Below are 19,721 nucleotides of genomic sequence, written 5' to 3' on the forward strand. Positions count from 1 at the left end.
AAAAAGAAAGAAGGAAAAAAAAACCTCACACCAATGCACAATTTTCAGACACTAGAGAGAAAAAACGAGAGAGAGAAAAAATGGGCACACACTAGATTCAGAACGTATCCAGATTTCTGAATAACAGTACTAAAAAATGAGAATTCTAAACCTGGAATTCTGTGTGCATCCAAATGAAGTATGAGTGCAAAATAAAGACATTTTCAGACATTCAGAGCCTCAGTTGAAAAGTTATCTTTTTTCAGAAATACCTATCAAAACCAAGGTAGTAAACCAAGAAAGAAAGGCATAAGATCTTAATCCAGGGAAACCATAGAGTCTTAACAGAGGAAAGGTAGAAGGAGACCCAAGATTACAGTTGTGCATCAACCTAAAAACGTAGCCAGTCCCAGTTGGAGCAGGTGGATAGGGGTTTTCAGGAGGTATATTTCCATAGAAAAAAGAATGGAACAGAGTATCTGATGACTGACCAAATTGAGAGGAATTTTTCAGCTCTTGGGGGTAGTTTAGAGATGAGTTAAACTAAACAAAACTAAATCACAAAATATAAGAAACATAAATTATAGCACACACCTTGGCTCATTTGTGAAGTATATTTATGTAGCCATAGTAACATAGACGTTAAATACTGATTGCTCTAAAAATTGTTTTAACTATATTGGGAGGATGGAAGGAGGGAGAAATGTGTATGTAGAAGGTTGATGTAAGTAAGTTCAAGTCTTACTTTTCATGATAGCATGTCAATAATGTCTGTCGTGGACATAGTCAAGATACAGCAAATAAACATGTTATTGAGAAATACAGAATGTATTAGTTAGGATATAGGCTAGGCTACTGTAGCAAGAGGCCCAAAGTACAGTGGCTTTAACAAGATAGTCTAGGTATGTGTCAGAGGTTGGGATTCCTTCCGTCTTTTTTGCTGTGCCATTACCTCGATGGTCAGACATGCTCACCTGTCTGTATCCCAGCTGACAGGAAGGGGGAAGAAGAAAATGGGAAGACGTGCTTCTTTCCTTTTAAGGATAAGACCCAGAAATTGCATGTCATTTCTGTTCACATTTCTTAAGCCAGAAGGTAGGTCCCATAGCCACTCTTGCCCTACGATTTGCCTAAAATTTTAGATGTTGTGCTTTTCACACATAGTTATTTAATTTACTTGAACTTGATGGTTTATGTTTTTTTGCAAACTAATGTTTAAAAACAAAAACTGTCTTAATGTCATAAACATACGAATTGATGAAGGAAGTACATCTTAGAACTAAACGAGAAACTTTTATACCATAATAATAAAAAGATAAATAATCCAATTAAAAAATGGGCAAAGGCTCTGAATAGACATTTCTCCAAAGACATATAAATGACTAATAAGCACAGGAAAAATATGTTCAATATCATTAGCCATCAGAGAAATGCAAATCAAAACCACAATGAGATATTAGGATGGCTATAATCAAAGAAACAGATAACAAGTGTTGGTAAGGATGGGAGAAATTGGAACCCCCATACGCTGCTGGTAAGAATGTAAAATAAAATTGTGCAGCCACTTTGGAAAATAGTCCAGTAGTTCCACAAAATGTTAAACATAGAGTTACCATATTGTCCAGCAGTTCCATTTGTAGGTACATACCTGAGACGAATGAAAACATAGGTCCACACGAAAACTTGCACACAGATGTTCATAACATCATTATTCATAAATAGCTGAAAAGTGGAAACAACCCATATATCTATCAGCTGATCAATGGGTAAGTAAAATGAGGTATACTTATACAGTGGAATATTATTTGGCAACAAAAAGGAATTAAGTACTGACAAATGCTTCAATATGGATGAACCTTGAAAACATGCTAAGCAAAAGAAGCCAGCCACAAAGAACCACACATTGTGTGATTCCATTTATATAAAATGATCAGAATAGGCAAATCCATAGAAACAGAAAGTAGATTGGTGGTTGCCTGGGGCTTGGGAGTATTGGGAAAATGGGTAGTGACTGCTAAAGGACACGAGGTTTCTTTTTTGGGTGATGAATATGTTCTAAAATTTATTGTGATGGTGGTTGCACAACTCTGTGAATATACTAAAAATCATTGAATTTTATGCTTTAAATGCACAAATGGTATGCTATGTGAATTGTAGCTCAGTAAAGCTGTTATTATAATATACTATATGAGATGACATTTTACACCTGATTCACAAAAATAAAAAAAAAGAAATTGTGACATCAGTTGCCAGTGAGGATGCAGAAAAACAAAAACCCTTGGACATTGCTAGTGGTACGTTTTCTTTAGAGAGCAGTCTGTCAAACTTAGCACTTTTTTTTTTAAAAGATACTATTTATTTATTTGAGAGAGAGCGAGTGCAAGAGAGCACGAATGGGGGGTGGGAGGACAGAGGGAGAGGGAGAAGCGGGCTCCCTGCTGAACGAGGAGCCTGACACAGGGATTGATCCCAGAACCCTGGGATCATGACCTGAGCCGAAGGCAGACACTTAACCAACTGAGCCACCCAGGTGCCCCAAACTTAATAATGTCAAAAATGCACAGACCCTATATGATCCAGCATCTTCACTTTTACTATTTACCCTGAAGAAACTGTCACACATGTACAAAAAAGGAAATACTGAAAATAGTTTATTACAACACTGTATGTGATGGTCAAAGGTTTGTCATTAGTGGACTAGGAAGTCTAACTGTGAGTTATTTATATGACATAATACTATATCCCAGTTCGAATGAATGAATCAAATCTGTATCAATGTGCTTAAATCTCAAACATAATATTGAATGGCAAAAGTAAGTTGGAAAAGTCTCTGTATATTTATGTAAACTTGAAAACACAAAACAGTAATATATTGTTCATGAAATCATACATGTGTACTTAAATAATAAAAACAGGCTTAGAAATTATTATGCTGATCTCAGAATACTGATTAGTTCTGAAAAGGAACAGAGGAAGAATGGTGGCAGAGCATTAGTTCTATGTGCAGCATTTTATTTTTTAAAAAGGAAGGACCTGAAGCAAATGTTAACATCTGTGAAAAATGAACGATGGCTATGTGAATGTATGCTATGTCATTTTCTGTATTTTTTTGGAATATATGAAATAGTTCATATTTTAAAGTGAAAAAAATGAGTCTCTATTTCAATAATACCACATTCGGTTTTTGGCTGACGAACTAACTAGTTTGACAGATTGGAAACGTATTTAAGTATGGTGCTGCTTTAAGATGATGGATGGCTTTTTCAACATCACTGCACAAAAGAACTCCAGATCATTTAGCAGTTACGGGTTTATCAATCAGATCGCCATGACATGAATGTGAAAGGTTAGCTAATTCATGCAGGCTCACAAAAGGAAAAAGCATTTGTTCACTCTTTATTCAGTGGCAATTGATCAAATCAGAAAAGGATAAAGAAAAATGGAGGAAATCATTATTCTTCTACAATTTAGTCATTTGTTAAAAACTTTCAGTGTAGACTCTTTCAACAGGCTGTATATTTATACCATTTTTCCCATTGTTGGAACACTGGACTTAATAGGTCACAATTCACATTCTCCTGCTGCCACTTATTAGTTATATGATTTGAGACACGTTACTCAACCTTTGTGACCCTCAATTTTGTCATCCATAAAATGAGTATAATTAAGATTAAATAATAGTATTAATAAATGTCACCTAGATAATAGATAAGTATTATTTGAATCTTAAATCAGGTGAATCTATGTCTTCACAGACTTGCCATCATGGAAATGCACGCTTTTTGGATGTATGACTTTTTGTTTCTTTATTATAGAGAAATCCACAACTGATGATGAAGTGCAGAAGTCAGACATCTCGTCCAGCAGTCAGGGAGTGATAGAAAAGGAATCCCTCGGACCTCTTCTGTTGGAGGTAGCTCTTCTCACTGAGTCACAAAGAGATCAAAATCTTTGGTCTAAGCCAATTTGGTTTTTTCTTTATCTTTTATGTCTTACTTCCAATTAATAAATTATAAAACAAAGTAAGTTTTAAGAAAACCTTTAATAATTATTTTATTTTGTAACCTGTTTTGACAGTTGTGGCTATTTCAGAATTAAATGTGAATGATAAATATGAGGACTTTATGAAGGCATTCTATATAGTCAGATGGAAAACTGAAACCTACTGGATGACTACCATTTGTTTCTGGGGAGGTTGGGATTCATCGGGATTATAAAACATTAAGAATTATTTAGCTCCCTAGTGCTGTCTGTCTACGATAGAATTTCACTTTTGAGTAAGGGATGCCTCACTTTATTGCAGTAGGTGTTTTCCTGAAAAGTTTCCTAAAATTTTTAATTGTTTATGTAAACACTGTCAGAAAACTTACTATTTTAACAACCCTCTACCAAACTTTTTAAAATGAAGAACTTTTAAACTTGAATTATTTTGTAATTACTGTGTAATTTTCTTCCCAGCTTTTCGTATCTAATCCTCACTCCCTCTGTTCTCAACGCAGATGTTTTGTTTCCAAGCAGGCTCATCACCTTAAGTGCTCCCTCTCATACATGAATGTTTAAGAACACATGTGTCTGGACACACTCATTCCCCGCAGAGTATGCCTTTCTGTCTCTAGGCCTAGTTTCATTTGTACACCTATATGTATGTGTATATGTGTATACATACATATATAAATATATATATACACACTTATGCTTATATATTTTTAATATATTTTGTGTATATAATAAAGTCTCCTTTTCTTGTCCTACTTGAAGGCCCTCCTTTCTGGTGAAGTCTTTCTAACAACTCAGACATGTACAGGTCTCTTTATTTTCTAGCTCCCTTATGCATTTTTTCCTATTATCCCAACTAATTCCTCTGTTTCTTTTATTATTATCCATAATTCCCTCTGCCAACACTGCTAATATGAGAATATTCTGAGAATTCAGTTCTTGATTTTCCAGCCCCAGAAATTTCTTGTCTGCTCTTTGCTTTACCTTTCATCTCTGGGGGGATGACACCTAAACACGTACTTCTTGCTCTCACCTCTTCACATACTCTGTTCCTATATTTTTCACAGGCTGCTATGTATTTTTTGCTCTCCTAGTAGCAGTTCCCCCTCAAAATCTTAAGTTCTTCATTTTCCTTCCATGTGACACAAGCACTTTGTTACTTACAGTATCGGTCTTGATGATTTTTATTAAGGGAATGGGCACGTATTTTGTAGAATTGTAAAATATAAAAGACGTAGGCCATTGAAACTGGATAGAAATGACTACCATGTGAGCGCATGCACACACATATAACTGGGAGGGGAGAGCTAACCAGATGTGATAGATTCTGATGGTTTTTATTCTATCCTTTTCATAATCTATTAAATTGATTGCGTGACACATGACCGTATTTTGGAAACAGTGTTGTAACAAGTGTAGTAAAAATGTATGGTAGAATCTAGGTTGTGAACATACAGATGTTCACTACAGAATTCTTTCAACTTTCCTGTATCTTGAAATTTTAAAATATAAGCTATTAGAAGAAAATATATTAAAGAAAGAAAAGCACTTTTGGTTCATTTCCAACTTCCATTTCTTTGCCCTGCTTGGCACCTGTCACTGGCCCACTGCTTGGTTACCCTGGGCCCTTCCTGGAGACCTGATCTGTCCTAGCATTTACTGCCTATCTCCTCTACCCTACAGGATGTTAGTACGCTAGTGTTTTCATATCTTCTAGTTTTTCTGTGTAGGTTCTGTCTGCCTTCTCAGTGACCTAGGTTTAAAACTAGCCTCCAGACTCCTTTCAATTCATAAAATATTTTATTAAATTTGTTTTCTGCATATACTGTCCTTTGAGATACTAATTAGTATAAGGTGTACAGGTTCTTAAGATTTCTGGGGTTCCTATAGGAAAATGGTGATCATTTAAATCCTAGCTTCATCACAGGTTCTTCAGAAACCACAGATTTCAACACGGACAGCAAGCAGATTATCAACAAACTGAACACAGCACAACTAGAGACAGAGAATATTACTACTGCTACTTTAATTTATATAAACATTCATTATCGCTGTGTGAGAGAATCCACAACACTTTAACATGAAGTGAAAATGACAGGAAAACGTCCATTTGAAGTTACTATAAAAAGAAAACAGAGTAGGAATTATTTCTTTTAGCTGATGAAATTATTACCCTGAAAACCACCGTGAAATCAAGGAAAGCTGTGACACAGCATCGCACGTGAGTTAGATATCATCGGGCAAGCATTTTCAAAGAGGAAAAAGAAATTCCAGAACCTCAGATTAGAAATATATTTAGGTTCTTGACTTCAAGGAGCTAATAGTATTTTTATTTATGAGCTATAGATATGTGAAACAGACTGCAAAATAGAATTCCTAACTTTTACAGACTTCAGAGTTGCCTCCATCAGCAACTTTTCCTGTGCCGCCTTCTGTATCCCCCAACCTCATCCTCATCACCTTAAACTTTATAGAGTCTAATCCAGGGCAACTAGGAGAAGTGGTGAAAAGCCACCGTGACACTCCTTGGATTCATTCAGGCTGCAGTCTAGAGCTGCACTATTCAGTAAGATAGCCACTAGCCACACAAGGCTATTCAAAGTTAAATAAAATAAAAATTCAGTGCTTCAGCCTCACCAGCCACGTTTAACATGCTCAGTGCCCACATGTGGTTAGTGACTACTGTATTGGACACACATATAGAACTTTCTGTAATGACAGGAAGTTCTCTTTGGCAGCATTGGTCTAGAGGGACTTGCTTAGATGGAAGATATGCACATCTAAAAAGTAACCCAATATCAACCATTCTATGTGGAATTCTCACCATGCAGTTTTCCAGTTATCCCCTCCCCTCCCCTTTTAAACATAAAGTAGCATGAGTTAAGAATGAAGATACTGGAGGTAATTTCCTCACATTTAAAGGGAGAGTGGAATTAGACTTTATTTATTCAACAAATATTTGTTGCTTGACACATAGTAAGTACTTCTGCATTTTTTTATATTGTCCTCATTGTCTATTGCTCTCTGCTGTCTAAATTCCTCTGCCTCCTGTTCAAAGCTCTACGTTATCTGACTCTAGCTCTTTATCTCCCATTGCTTCCCAAGAAAAATTCTGTTTTAGTCATGGAGGGCTCCCTATACCTTGCTCGTGCATTCAGGCCTCCTTACCTCACTTTGTGCCATTCCTTACATTGCTATGTGCCTCTTGACACCATTCACCACCCAAGCCCTCTTTCTTAAAACTCTTCCTGTTGCCTCCTTGACAGAACTATCTCCTCTCTGGCTACTCCTCAGCCTCTCCCTCAGGTTTCTCTTTCATCACCTGCCTCTTAAATGTTAGCATCCTTCAGGGTTCTGGCCTTGGCTCTTTTCCTTTTTGTCTTTCTGTGCACATTTCCTGGGCAGTTTCATCTATGTCTGTGTCCTGTGATGTATTCAGGTATGCATGTGCACATGTAAGCATGTATAAATTACCAATTAGGTTTCTTGGTTTTCAAGACTAAATTTCTGACTAAATTTAGTACATGTGAATTTATTGGAGTGCTATTTGGATATCACAGAACGATGCTTGGAAATAAGATGAAACCAAGGCATCTTAAGGAGGCTAGGAAGCAGATACGATACAAATGGTCTTTTAGAAAGACCCATCTGGACAGTGCCCTGCTGCTAGAATGAATGCATTCCACCTATGTTCGTTCTCTTTCTGCAATTCTCCTCAAGGTTCCCATTTAAGTTGGAAGTCTCCCAATGGCCTGATTAAGAATCTCACGAGACCTTATTTGGGGAAAAAGTAACTCCCCGAAGGAAATCAGATATTCTTTGGAAGGGAAAAAGATGATTGTAGTTAAGAACAAATAAACAAAAAAACAAATGATACCATATGTACCTGTAAATTGCAAATGTCTATCTTTAGCTCAGATCTCTCTTCAGTTTCTCTTTCACTCTATCTTGCTGCCTTTTGAACATCCCCATCTAAATGTTGCTTAGTCATTTCAAATATAACTTTTTTTTTTTTTTTTTTTTTTTAAGAGGAAGAAAGAGAGACAGCAGGGGCAGGAGGGGCAGAGAGAGAGAGAATCTTAAGCAGGCTCCATGCCCAGTGTACGCCCAATGCGGGGCTCAGTCTCATGACTCTGAGATCATGACCTGAGCCGAAATCAAGAGTCGGATGCTTAACCCACTGAGCCACCCAAGCGCCTCTAAAACTAAATTTTTAATCTGTCCTCTTACCTCCTGCTTAAAAATAGGAAAAAAAGTAAAAAAAATAATAAAGAGCAGATTTCTTTACCCCTTGGTCCCCTTTCTCAGGGAAAGACACTTACCTACTAGAACCCTTACGTCATTAATGAAGGATCACCCCAAATCCTCATTCCCACAGCTGCTGGAGGTCACCAAATGCCGTTTGTCCTGCCTGTGTCACATTCTCTCCTACCACTTCCACTGCCGTTGCCTTAATTCAGCTTCTCACTGGAACTGGAGTGTCACAATAGCTTTGCAACTATTCTTGCTTCCAGTCTGCATGCCAAACCTACTGCCAGAAGGATCTTTGTAAAAGCAGATAGTGTCACTCTTGTGCTTAAAAACATGGCGCTCAAGGAAATGCCCATTGCCTTTAGAATAAATTCTTTATTTTTTTGCTTTCCTTGAAGATTAAAAAAACACATTTACCATTATAATAACACAAATATAACAAGTGCATACAAGGTGATTTTGTTTTTAACCTCTGAGCTGTTTCCTCTGTTTTGAATGTCCTTTCCATCCCTCATCCACCTGAGTTACTACTCTGTGTCCTTCAAGACTTCGCTCGTGCATAGTGTGTCCTCCTCCCAGGAGTCCGTACCAATGACAGTTGCTCCTTTGCCCATTTCGAGTGCTTCACTCTGTGCATAACCTTTTTGAATTCCTCTTTGTACTATATTATAACTATGTGTACTTGTCTTTTTCCATTCAGAGACTACAGAATTGTTGAGAATTGTGTGTTTTATCTCCAGAATTTTTGTCTGGCACGTAGGTGATAGTGAAGTTTATGGGGTCATGTAAAGCCAAGGCCCTGTGGGAAGCCTTGGCCATTGTGGACCCCTGCTGTGAGACACTGGGGGGTCAGGAGATAACCCCTCAGATTGCTGATGTTGTGCTGAATGGATGGACGCTTGTTATCATCTGAGTGCAGCTCAGTGGAAGACTGGCTGCCAGGGCGTGGAAAAACAGGAAGATTCCTTCCCAAAAGCACACTTGAAAGTTAATTATATGCACAACATATGAGGGAAACTTGTAGAATAAGAGCGAGTATCAGTAGATTATATTAGTCAGTCATACTTGAAGAAATTAGAGATGTTTGTATATTCATAGAAATAGTCTCAAAGAATATTCCCTGAGATGTTACCAGTCTCTTGGAGGTGAGATTTTGGCAGATCTTCTACTATTTAATTTTCATACTTAAGCAATTTTTTAAGTATATATATCATTTGTAATTAAAAAGCAAAAAAAAAAAAAGACATTTCCAGCAAGAGACAGACTGTCTGCATCCCAGGGGTAGGGTCAGCAGGACAACTCTGCAACCATGAGCGAGCCTTTGTAGACCTGTTTTCCAAGCCAGCCTTTTCTGGGGAAGCTCAAAAGAAATATGATGCCCCAGACTTCACAGAGGAAACAACGAGTCCATGTAACTGAGGCCAAGCAGAGACCCGGTGAAAGTTCTACACTCCCTGTAAGACCGATCAGCTACCTATTCTAGAGGCCAGTTACTAGAATAACTTCCCAGCCTGGCAGTGAAGTCAGGTACAGTCAATGGGAGGAGAACTTGGAGAAACCCCAGGAGGTCTGTGGAAAGGATACTACAGGGACTCCAGGCCTACTACAATGAAGGAGAACTTTTTTTTAAGTCCTTTGGATTTTGCAAATACTTTAAAAATAATTGCAGCAAATAGTCCAGGTGAATCCATAGGTCTTTCTGGTGCTGGATGCTGAGGCCACCTTTGGCTAGTCTTCAGACTGGACAGAAATGATCCCAGAAATGGGTCTTATTCTCTCCCATTCCCTCTGCAGATAACAGGCAACTTCCGGAGATATCCAGAGACAGACATGGAAAGTGAAGAAAGCAAGGGAGAGAGTAACTGGCTTTGAGGATAGACAGGGTCACCAGGGAGGCAGAGAGGGAGGAACCAAGAAGGATGCCATGAAAACTAGGTTGGGTAGTGTGGCCCTTGCAGTAGGTTCTCCATGGAACAACCAGGTTTTGCTTGCCTGTCTTTGATGTCAATACTGTTTCTTGTTCTAAACTATGACAGTTATACCCACACTATTCTTTATTAAACTCTTAAGAGACCAAAAATTAAGTGGCGCCTGGGTGGCTCAGATGGTTAAGCGTCTGCCTTCGGCTCAGGTCATGATTCCAGGGTCCTGGGATCGAGCCCCACATCGGGCTCCCTGCTCTGCAGGAAGCCTGCTTCTCCCTCTCCCACTCCCCCTGCTTGTGTTCTCTCTCTCGCTGTGTATCTCTGTCAAATAAATAAACAAAATCTTTAAAAAAAAAAAAAAAAAAACAAAAATTAAGTAAAATTGTATTTATACTGATTCAATTAATAACTAAGAACAATTTAAATAATTTTTAGGTCTACTTTTAAAAAAATTCATACATCTATATTTCCATTGTTCCTATTTTCACATAAACTGCAAGGCAAATAATATGTATTGATCACCTGCTATGACATTTATAGCTAATCTGACTTAAAAAAAAAAAACAGAAATGAGGGTGCTTTCATGTGCTCTTCTAAACACGAAATAGGTTGGCAAAAGTTTTATCTAGGGGTGAGGTTTTTAGATCATTAATCACATCCCTAGGTTTTTATTGAAATTCCATCTTCCTTGATCTCAAACAGTGATTCTTCCAAAGTAATCAAAAGGTGTTGCATTTTCACATTAAAAAAAAGAGTTTAAAGCCCACTGAAACTTGAAGATTTTTGAGCAGGTAGAAAGTCCTATTTTTAAATTTTTAAACTGAGAAGAGAATTTTACAAGTAATTCTCATCGTTTTGGCGACAAAGTCACAACTGCAGTAACATTTCAGAACATGCATTTTCACATGCTGTCTCTATAGGATAAGTGTCTTTCTGAAAGACACTTTACTTCTTATTCATTGTTTAAATTTTATCTTTACCCTGGAGGGACAAAATTAAGTGTGTTTGTTATTTGGAAAACATCTGCTAGGTAACTTATCACAACCACTTGTCATCATAGAAAAGGTCAGCAAATTTGGGACGCTTGCCTTTTTTAAAAAGAAAAATGAATCGCCTGTGACATTGTTAGCTCTTTTAAGAATTTTGCCACAGATAATTAGCACACTTAATGTGTGATACAAAGGATTTTCATGGTCATTTTACATCTTGTTACAAAATCCTATAAATGTTCTACTTTCTAAAGGTCTTTTTATTTCTTATACATATCCTATAGCAAGTAAACTGCAATATGTTACAATAAGTGGAAAGATTATAAATGAGTAAGGTGCCACTATCAACCACTGTATTCTGGATCTTCTCTCAGGATTCCATGGTTTGTGATACGTGACTATCTGAACTGAGCTGAGGTATCAGGGTGTCAATATGGTTTATTAAGCTTAATTTCTCCTTTTTTTTTTTTTTAGCGTTCCATGATTCATTGTTTGCGTATAACACCCAGTGCTCCATGCAATACATGCCCACTTTAATACCCATCACCGGGCTAACCCATCCCCCCACCCCCCTCCCCTCTAAAACCCTCAGTTTGTTTCCCGGCGTCCATAGTCTCTCATGGTTCGTTTCCCTCTCTCATTCCCCTCCCTTCATTTTTCCCTTCCTTCTAATGTTAATTTCTTCTTTATATTTTAGATTACACTATAAATAGATTCTTTTTCCCTCACCTCTAAGATTTAATGCTCCCCTTAGGGCATATACATTTCCTTTTGGAGACCCCTAGCTCCGTATCAGAGCATAGGAGGCCCTCTGTGATTTGGCTCTTGTCCACCTCTCCAGACTTATATCCTGCCATGAACCTGTCTTGTACCATGTACTCCAGCAACTCAAAACTGCTTTTTTTGTTCCTTCATGTGCCATGCTGTCCCCTCTGCCTAGAATGTTCTTCCCTCATTCCTCTTCTGCTCCTCCACTGTGTTGTCTGTAAAGAGCTTTTCTTTGTCCCCCATCCCAACCTCAAGTTAGGTATTTTTCTTTGTGCTCATAGAATATTTGGTGTATGACTCTGACACTGCATTACTGGTATTTTATTATATTTATGTCTCTCTACCACCATACCCCAAGTTCTTTGAGGGTAGAGACCAGGTCTTAACCTATAGTTTAGAGATGTTTATGACTGCGTGAATATCAATTACTTGCTTCACATCTGCTACCATAAAGCTTCTCTCTAAGAAAGAGGGTTGATACACTCATTCATGCCTGCTGTACATTACTCTACAGTCTGTTCCAAAACCCTGCCCCTTCTACAGAAAACATACAATATTAAGTCTTCTATTCAGGCTCCCTTTTTCTTTTAACTTGACATATATTTCTGATCTCTTTTTCAATAGAGAAATGTACATGTTTATTTTTCTTTTATTTTTTTAACCTCCTAATCTCTTAATCCTTTTTTTGTTTTTTTGGCTTTGCAGGCTTTGGATGGATTTTTCTTTGTTGTGAACTGTGAAGGGAGAATTGTATTTGTGTCAGAGAATGTGACAAGCTACTTGGGTTACAATCAGGAGGAATTAATGAATACCAGTGTCTACAGCATACTGCATGTGGGGGATCATGCAGAATTTGTGAAGAATCTGCTCCCAAAATCACTAGGTACAAAGCAATGTGTTTTTTAAAAGAATATGAACTCTCTATAGCTTTTTTTCCATTATATGGTTATTATATTTATAATACATAGTATTATTCTAGAATATGTTATAACATATTAAAAATATTTTTAAATTTAATTTCAGCCTGATAAGTAAATATGAAGGGTGAGTATCATCAAATAGCTGATAGAGAGCATTCCTTTTATCCTGTGCCTCTCGTTATGCCCTAGTCATGTGACAGTAGTAAGAAGCAGAGCAGTCAGGTGCCTTGCCACTAGAAGCTTCTGCTTGAAATTACCTTTGTTTTCAATTTTGATTATGTCCAAGAAAGAGACAAATGTATATCCTTCCCACCACCCTGCTCAAAAAGAAAAAAGGGAGGGAGGGAAAAATATACTGTCATATCTTATATGTATTAAAACGGACATTTTTGGATATCAGTGGCTTCAACTCAGAAGTTTCAAGTATGGTTGGACAGATTGTTTGCTACAAAGGAGCCCAGCTGAGAGGACGGAAGGGGTCTGATTTCCAACCTCTGTTCCATTTGCTAAACCCTGTGCCTATTCCTTTGCCTGTGTGTGCTCTAAAAGTACGGGGAGGCCCTTGACTAGAAACTCTATATAACTAAACCACACATGCAAATAAAATGTTATCTGTAACTTTATTTTCTGTATTGTTCACTCAATAGAATGGAAGCTTTATTTCTTCTTTGAAAAGAGTAGTTGTGTGTTTATAGTACCTGGGGGCCTGAAATGATTATTTCTGTTAAAATCACCAGTTTGATATTTGAATTATCAAGGAGGCTTATGTGTTTTGTTATAGAATTTTAGGGTATGAATGACTTGAGAGATAATATAGTGGATTCCTTTATTTTTTTTTTAAGATTTTATTTATTTATTTGACAGAGAGATAGAGAGCACAAGTAGGCAGAGCGGCAGGCAGAGGGAAAGGGAGAAGCAGGCTCCCCGCTGAGCAGGGAGCCCGACTTGGGGCTCGATCCCAGGACCCTGGGATCATGACCTGAGCCGAAGGCAGACGCTTAACCGACTGAGCCACCCAGGTGCCCCTGGATTCCTTTATTTTAAAAATGGTACAAAGATAAAGTAATTAACCCAAACCTCAGCTAGCTCATAGCAAAACCAAGACTCCTTCCTCCAGTATAGGTTTGTTTCCATGATTTCCTCTAACAGTTACAGACTAATGAGATACTAAAAAGGAAGGATGGTCAGTGAAGAGGGCAAAATAAAAAAACTGTTGGGAATGGCGAGAGAAGAGTCTTAAAAACCCTCTGACTGCCACCATGTTTGAATATAGCATTGTTAACTGGGAAATAGTGACCCATCACACAGTGATGATCACTTGAAATGTACAGACATCTTTTCTATAACTGAATTCAGTTTTGTTATACCAAATCAGGCAACATTTATGTTTTAACATCATTTTTATTTAATAACTTATTTTTTATTTTTTAATTTTTTAGAGAGGCAGGGAGTGAGAGGGAGGGGCAGAGAGAGAGAGAGAACCTTAAGCAGGCTCCATGCCAGTGTGGAGCCCGACACAGGTTTCAGCTCACGACCCTGAGATTATGACCTGAGCCAAAATCAAAAGCTTAACTGACTGAGCCAACAGGCGCCCCAATTTTTATGTAATAACTTATTGACAACTCACTATACTCGAGGCATTGTTGCATATAAACTGTGCAAATAAAATAAAGTGTGAGAAAAATGGTTTGAAGAAGCCAAGGTTGGTCTCTGTCTAATCTAAATATTTTTTTTGAGTCGCAGTCTCCTTTGAGAAACTTTGAATCCTCTCCCCAAAAAGGTGCACATTTTCACAAGCCCATCCTTAAGAATACATACCTGCCAGGTTAAAACTCCTACTTAACAATGGATCTGTGGTTTCCAATCATTTTTTCATTTCCAGGGTGTAACTGGAAATAAATGGAAAAGTGCATTAATTAACTGCTATAAAAATCTGAGTAAAAGAGTAGTAAGCTGTTAATTATTAATTTTTAGTTTTTGTCTTTAACTGTTTATAAAGACTGTTAATGAATTAGGAATATGTAAGGTCTTATTTTTGAGGGGAGAAATCCTATACAATCTCTTAGAAATTTTACAATTTTGTAATTGGTAGACATTCAGATTTGCTAAGGAAGATAAGTATTCTGTTGCCTCAGGATAATGTTAGATGTGAAGAGATCTGTCTTTTAATCTGAATATCTAATAAAGCAGATGGCTAAATGTATGTCTTTTGTATCCTCAGAGTTTTTCACCCTATTCGTGGCCATATAATCAGTTTTTCTTCCACAGTAAATGGAGTTCCTTGGCCTCAGGAGGCAACACGACGAAATAGCCATACCTTTAACTGCAGGATGCTAATTCACCCTCCAGATGAGCCAGGCACCGAGAACCAAGAAGCTTGCCAGCGGTATGAAGTCATGCAGTGTTTCACTGTGTCACAGCCAAAATCAATTCAAGAGGATGGAGAAGGTAAAACAAAGGGTGATTTTAAGGTGTTTGATCGCTTTTTCCATGGCTTTAAAGATCAGGGAGGTAATTGATTATAAACAGCCTTTTCAGATAGTATTTTTGGTCGCTATATTATGTATCATCGTGGCTATTCAGCTTACTATGTTATTTCCTAATACTTAAGAAAAAAAATTGCCAACATCTAGAATCACCCCTTTAAAATGCCCCCACACTCTCAGTTTCTTTTTTTTTTTTTAAGATTTTATTTATTTATTTGACAGAGAGAGACACAGCAAGAGAGGGAACACAAGCAGGAAGAGTGGGAGAGGGAGAAGCAGGCTTTCCGCTGAGCAGGGAGCCCGATGTGGGGCTCGATCCCAGGACCCCGGGATCACCACCTGAGCCGAAGGCAGACGCTTAACGACTGAGCCACCCAGACGCCCCCACTCTCAGTTTTAAGCTGGCATTCCCACTAAAATGTCAAATTCAAACCAACTTGCTGCCTAGAAATAAGAGACGTAGCTAACTGCTGCCAGTTGGAAATGTACCAGATGCAGCAGGCTGTTGAACAGCTCTGATTTTTAGAAAGTTTCAAGTTTAGAGTGTGGGGAACGTTGGAGGATAGAGTTAGCATTTTTGAGGCCATGCAAGGTAATTTATAAGGAGAAAGCGTATGAACAGATGAAAACACAGCTGAAGCTCTAATACGAACATGGTATCAACATGGCATTAGTCAAATATGTGACAGAGGATGAGTTTTGCACATGAGCTAGTCTGAGCTAAGTGAAGACACCACAAATTGGAAACTGGAGTAAGGACCGGGGAAGGTAAAAGATGAGAAATTAACCGGATATAAAAAAGGTCATGCACGTAGCAGGTTTCACCCACAAGTGGGTGACACAGTCAACTGAGGACTTTTTACAAAATACACATGCCAGTGCCAGTCTGTCTTATATGATTGAAGCTCATGTTTAGCTGTGTGATATTGTGTGTAGCACTCAAAAAAATTGGAAATGGGACTTCGAAAAAATTATAGATCCTAAAACATGATGAAGTCCTCCATCAAGGGCAAAATAATTGCTTCTTCAGAAAGAGTTAAATGTTTTTCTCATATGGTAATTATTATCTGCACAGTGGTTATGAGAATAGTCTTTGTAGCCATTAAGTACTGATAAATATAGGAAATTGACTAAAAACTGTATTTAAAAAATCACTGTGTTCCTTAAATCTAGTGAAAACTACTTCTTCAAGTTGTTACCACCCAAGTACATGAGATGTGTCCGTCTCCTCTGGTTTATGTCCGAACATTCAATTCGAAAGTGGTAATTTATGCTAACTAGATCTCCACCCGGAGCTGCCAGTTTTTGGTTACCAGCAATTTTATCTCTAATATTGTATTATTAGATCAGAGTGACTCCAGTATTGCGTCAGATCCTATAACATGTGTTGTTTTTATGAAAACCATTAATGGCAAATGATAGATGTGAACTGTTTTCTGCCCTATTTTCTTCAACTTCCCTTTCTTGTTTTGGGCAGATTTCCAGTCATGTTTGATTTGTATTGCACGGCGATTACCTCGGCCTCCAACTATTACAGGTGTAGAATCCTTTATGACCAAGCAAGATACTACAGGTATTAACTGCAAAGTTTAGAATTACATCCAAAATTTTGTGTCCTTCTGTTGTGTGCTATTCAGCTTCTGTTCACTCTTCTTATACAGAAAATATTTTAGATGGTCTTGATCTTGTGCATTTTATTTTTATTTTATTGTATTAATTTTTTTTAAGATTTTACTTTTAAGCAATCTGCACACCCAACATGGGGCTCAGACTCACAACCCCAAGATCAAGAGTCATATGCTCCCCGACCAAGCCAGCCAGGTGCCCCATTTGTCTTGTGCATTTTAGATGCTGTAGTCATTGTCATGGGCAGGGTGCTGGGGAGAACATTATAACTATTCACATATTGTTTTGGTTATAAATTATTTTTCATAATCATGAAATAAAATTTTTAAAGAAATTTGGCAGCATAGATGTAAATACATTTATTTATAAATGGTGGTTTTAAAATTATGCTTCAGTGTATCTGGCTATTTCTTTTTCCTTTCCCCTTTTTTTTAAATGTATTCAGCACATACTGATTAAGTGCCTAGAAGTGCCTGTCATTGTGTGTGACTGCTCAGGGTGTACATAGCTGAGCAAAAATCAACAACATGATTACAAATTGTGGTACATTTTATGATGGAAAAGGTGTGAGATGGTAAAAGGCAAACTGAGAGGGAAAACCTATTTTTTAAATTAGCTGGTTAACCAGTGCCTGTCTGAGGAGCTGATTTTGAGCCCTAAGCTCCAAAGGATGAGGTGGTGCCAACTCTGCAAAGTGTGGCAGGGGTGGCAAGGAAGGGTCACTGTGCAGCATGAGTACTCCTGATTGAGGAAGGAGAGCTAGCTGCAAAGGCCTGTGGGAAAACAGACAAGTGCATTAGAGGAACCGAAAGAAGGGCAGTAGAGCCCAAAAGTGAGTGCCAGGAAGTAAGGCCCTCTTTGTAAAGGCCTACTTCAGATTTGATTTTCAGCCAAAACAAATTGTTACTGTTTTGTACAATTTTCTATGGTATTTTGCATATGTTATGTAATCTTACCTTTAACACATCAAGTTTCATACTTTTACATCAGAGTTACTTATGTATCAATTACCTCTCTCATTTTAAAATAGGGATAGATACCACAGAGGTATTTTTTAGCAAACCAAGATTTTAAAAATCATTTCTACTGAATTTTATTCCTTGTCAAAATTTAGTTTTAATGTACTTTTTGACCTTTACCATTACTTATAACATTTATTAATATTTGTTACAATATTTCTTAGTTTTTTAGTCCCAGAAATATAATATTCCTGTTGTGTGCTTTATTCTTGGGTTTTTAAAGATAAGCTCCCAGCTGCTCTTACTGAAGAGTAGGTGGGATAAATTAGCATGAATAATAGAGTATAGTAAAGAGAATGTCTAGGACTTGGAGATATAGCATCTGCGCATAGTAATTATCCCTCACCATAACTTTCTTCCCTCCCTCTTGAGTCTACCATCTACATGTCCTTTTCCATTTTCCACCAATGTATAGCTCTGGAAAAATTGAATAACCTATATTGAAAACCAAAAATACTAATGCATGGAGGGAAAATAGGGCCCACTGAAAAATATAACTGGTCTTTTGTGTCAGTAAAATGAAATAAAGGCTTGTGAGCAGAATAAAAGCTTGCTGGAAAGAGTGGAAGTCAGATTACTGAATAAATGTGGGAGGTGAAGGAGGCCTAAATATTATGAGGATGATTTAGGAACAATATATTCAGCTTTTCCTCATATTGTATTTCTATACATTGAATCTTAAATTGGATTATTTTATGTTTTTTAAATTTTATTTTAGAGAGAGAGAGTGTTAACAAGCAGAGGGAGGGACCCTGAGATCATGACCTACTCCCGGCTGAGCACAGAGCCTGATGTGGGGCTTGATCTCAAGACCCTGAGATCATGACCTGAGCTGAAATCAAGAGTCAGACCCTTAACTGACTGAGCCACCCAGATGCCCCTTAAATTGGATTATTTTAAAGAAGACTGTATTTTCCCATAGTAACAATGTTATTACTGGTAGCTTTGTTTCTGACCAAGGACCCAGCATTAAAATCTTAGATATAACTGATTTTACAGTAGATGTGTACAAATTTAAAAAATAAGCTCTGAATCATAAAATAATTATAAACCTAGAGGGAACCTCAGAGATCACGGACTGTAGCCCACTCATTTTACAAAGGATAGAACGTTGACTTTTCCAAAACCATACAGCTAATTGCTGAGAACAGACATCCATAGACCCTAATATAGAACTCTTCCTTTATATTGCATTGCCTTCCACCAAAGCACTATTACAAGGACATCACTGTACTGTATACACTTATTACATAAAAGATACCAGAGGAAATGTAAAATATAAGGAAAAGAGAGAAGTGCCAAAGAAATATAAAGTGTTCTTAAAATGTAAATAACATTTTTTATATCATCAAATTGATTTAGATAAAAAAATAATTTAAACTAGTTGCAATAAGTATTAGGAAGTAGTAGTTTTAACTACATAGAGTTATGTCCCTTAAAAAAGTGGTTCATATCCCTTAAAAAAAAACAAAAAGTCCTCTACCAAGAAATGTTGAACAGCGGCTTATTAGTTGGGTGGGTTGGTTGGTTGGTTAAACTTTCCTCTAGCAAGCAGAGGTACTCTAAATCAACCCATTCATGATTCTCTTCTAAGACAGTCACTGCATTACCTAATCCTTTGTTACCACTGCTGATAATTTTATCACTTTCTCCTGTCTGATCATGCAATTCTAGACTCTTGCTCTCTTGTGGTTAGTACTGACATGAATACATAAACACACACACACACACACACACACACACACACACACACACACACACA

The 19,721-nt window shown here is 37.4% G+C and overlaps 1 protein-coding gene across 12 annotated transcripts in view; it reads left to right on the forward strand.

Moving 5' to 3' along the window:
- The window catches only part of NCOA1 (nuclear receptor coactivator 1), a 240,107-nt gene that overhangs the window by 156,900 nt on the left and 63,486 nt on the right, over positions 1–19,721 (forward strand). For all 12 annotated transcript variants that reach the window (XM_032391532.1, XM_032391531.1, XM_032391537.1 and 9 more), the window contains 4 exons: positions 3,795–3,892; positions 12,614–12,791; positions 15,097–15,276; positions 16,792–16,887. In XM_032391532.1, the coding sequence (XP_032247423.1) occupies positions 3,795–3,892; positions 12,614–12,791; positions 15,097–15,276; positions 16,792–16,887 (552 nt within the window). The remainder of the gene's footprint in view (positions 1–3,794; positions 3,893–12,613; positions 12,792–15,096; positions 15,277–16,791; positions 16,888–19,721) is intronic.

Source organism: Phoca vitulina, unplaced genomic scaffold, assembly GCF_004348235.1.
Source record: "Phoca vitulina isolate PV1807 unplaced genomic scaffold, GSC_HSeal_1.0 scaffold63, whole genome shotgun sequence".
NCBI lineage: Eukaryota > Metazoa > Chordata > Mammalia > Carnivora > Phocidae > Phoca > Phoca vitulina.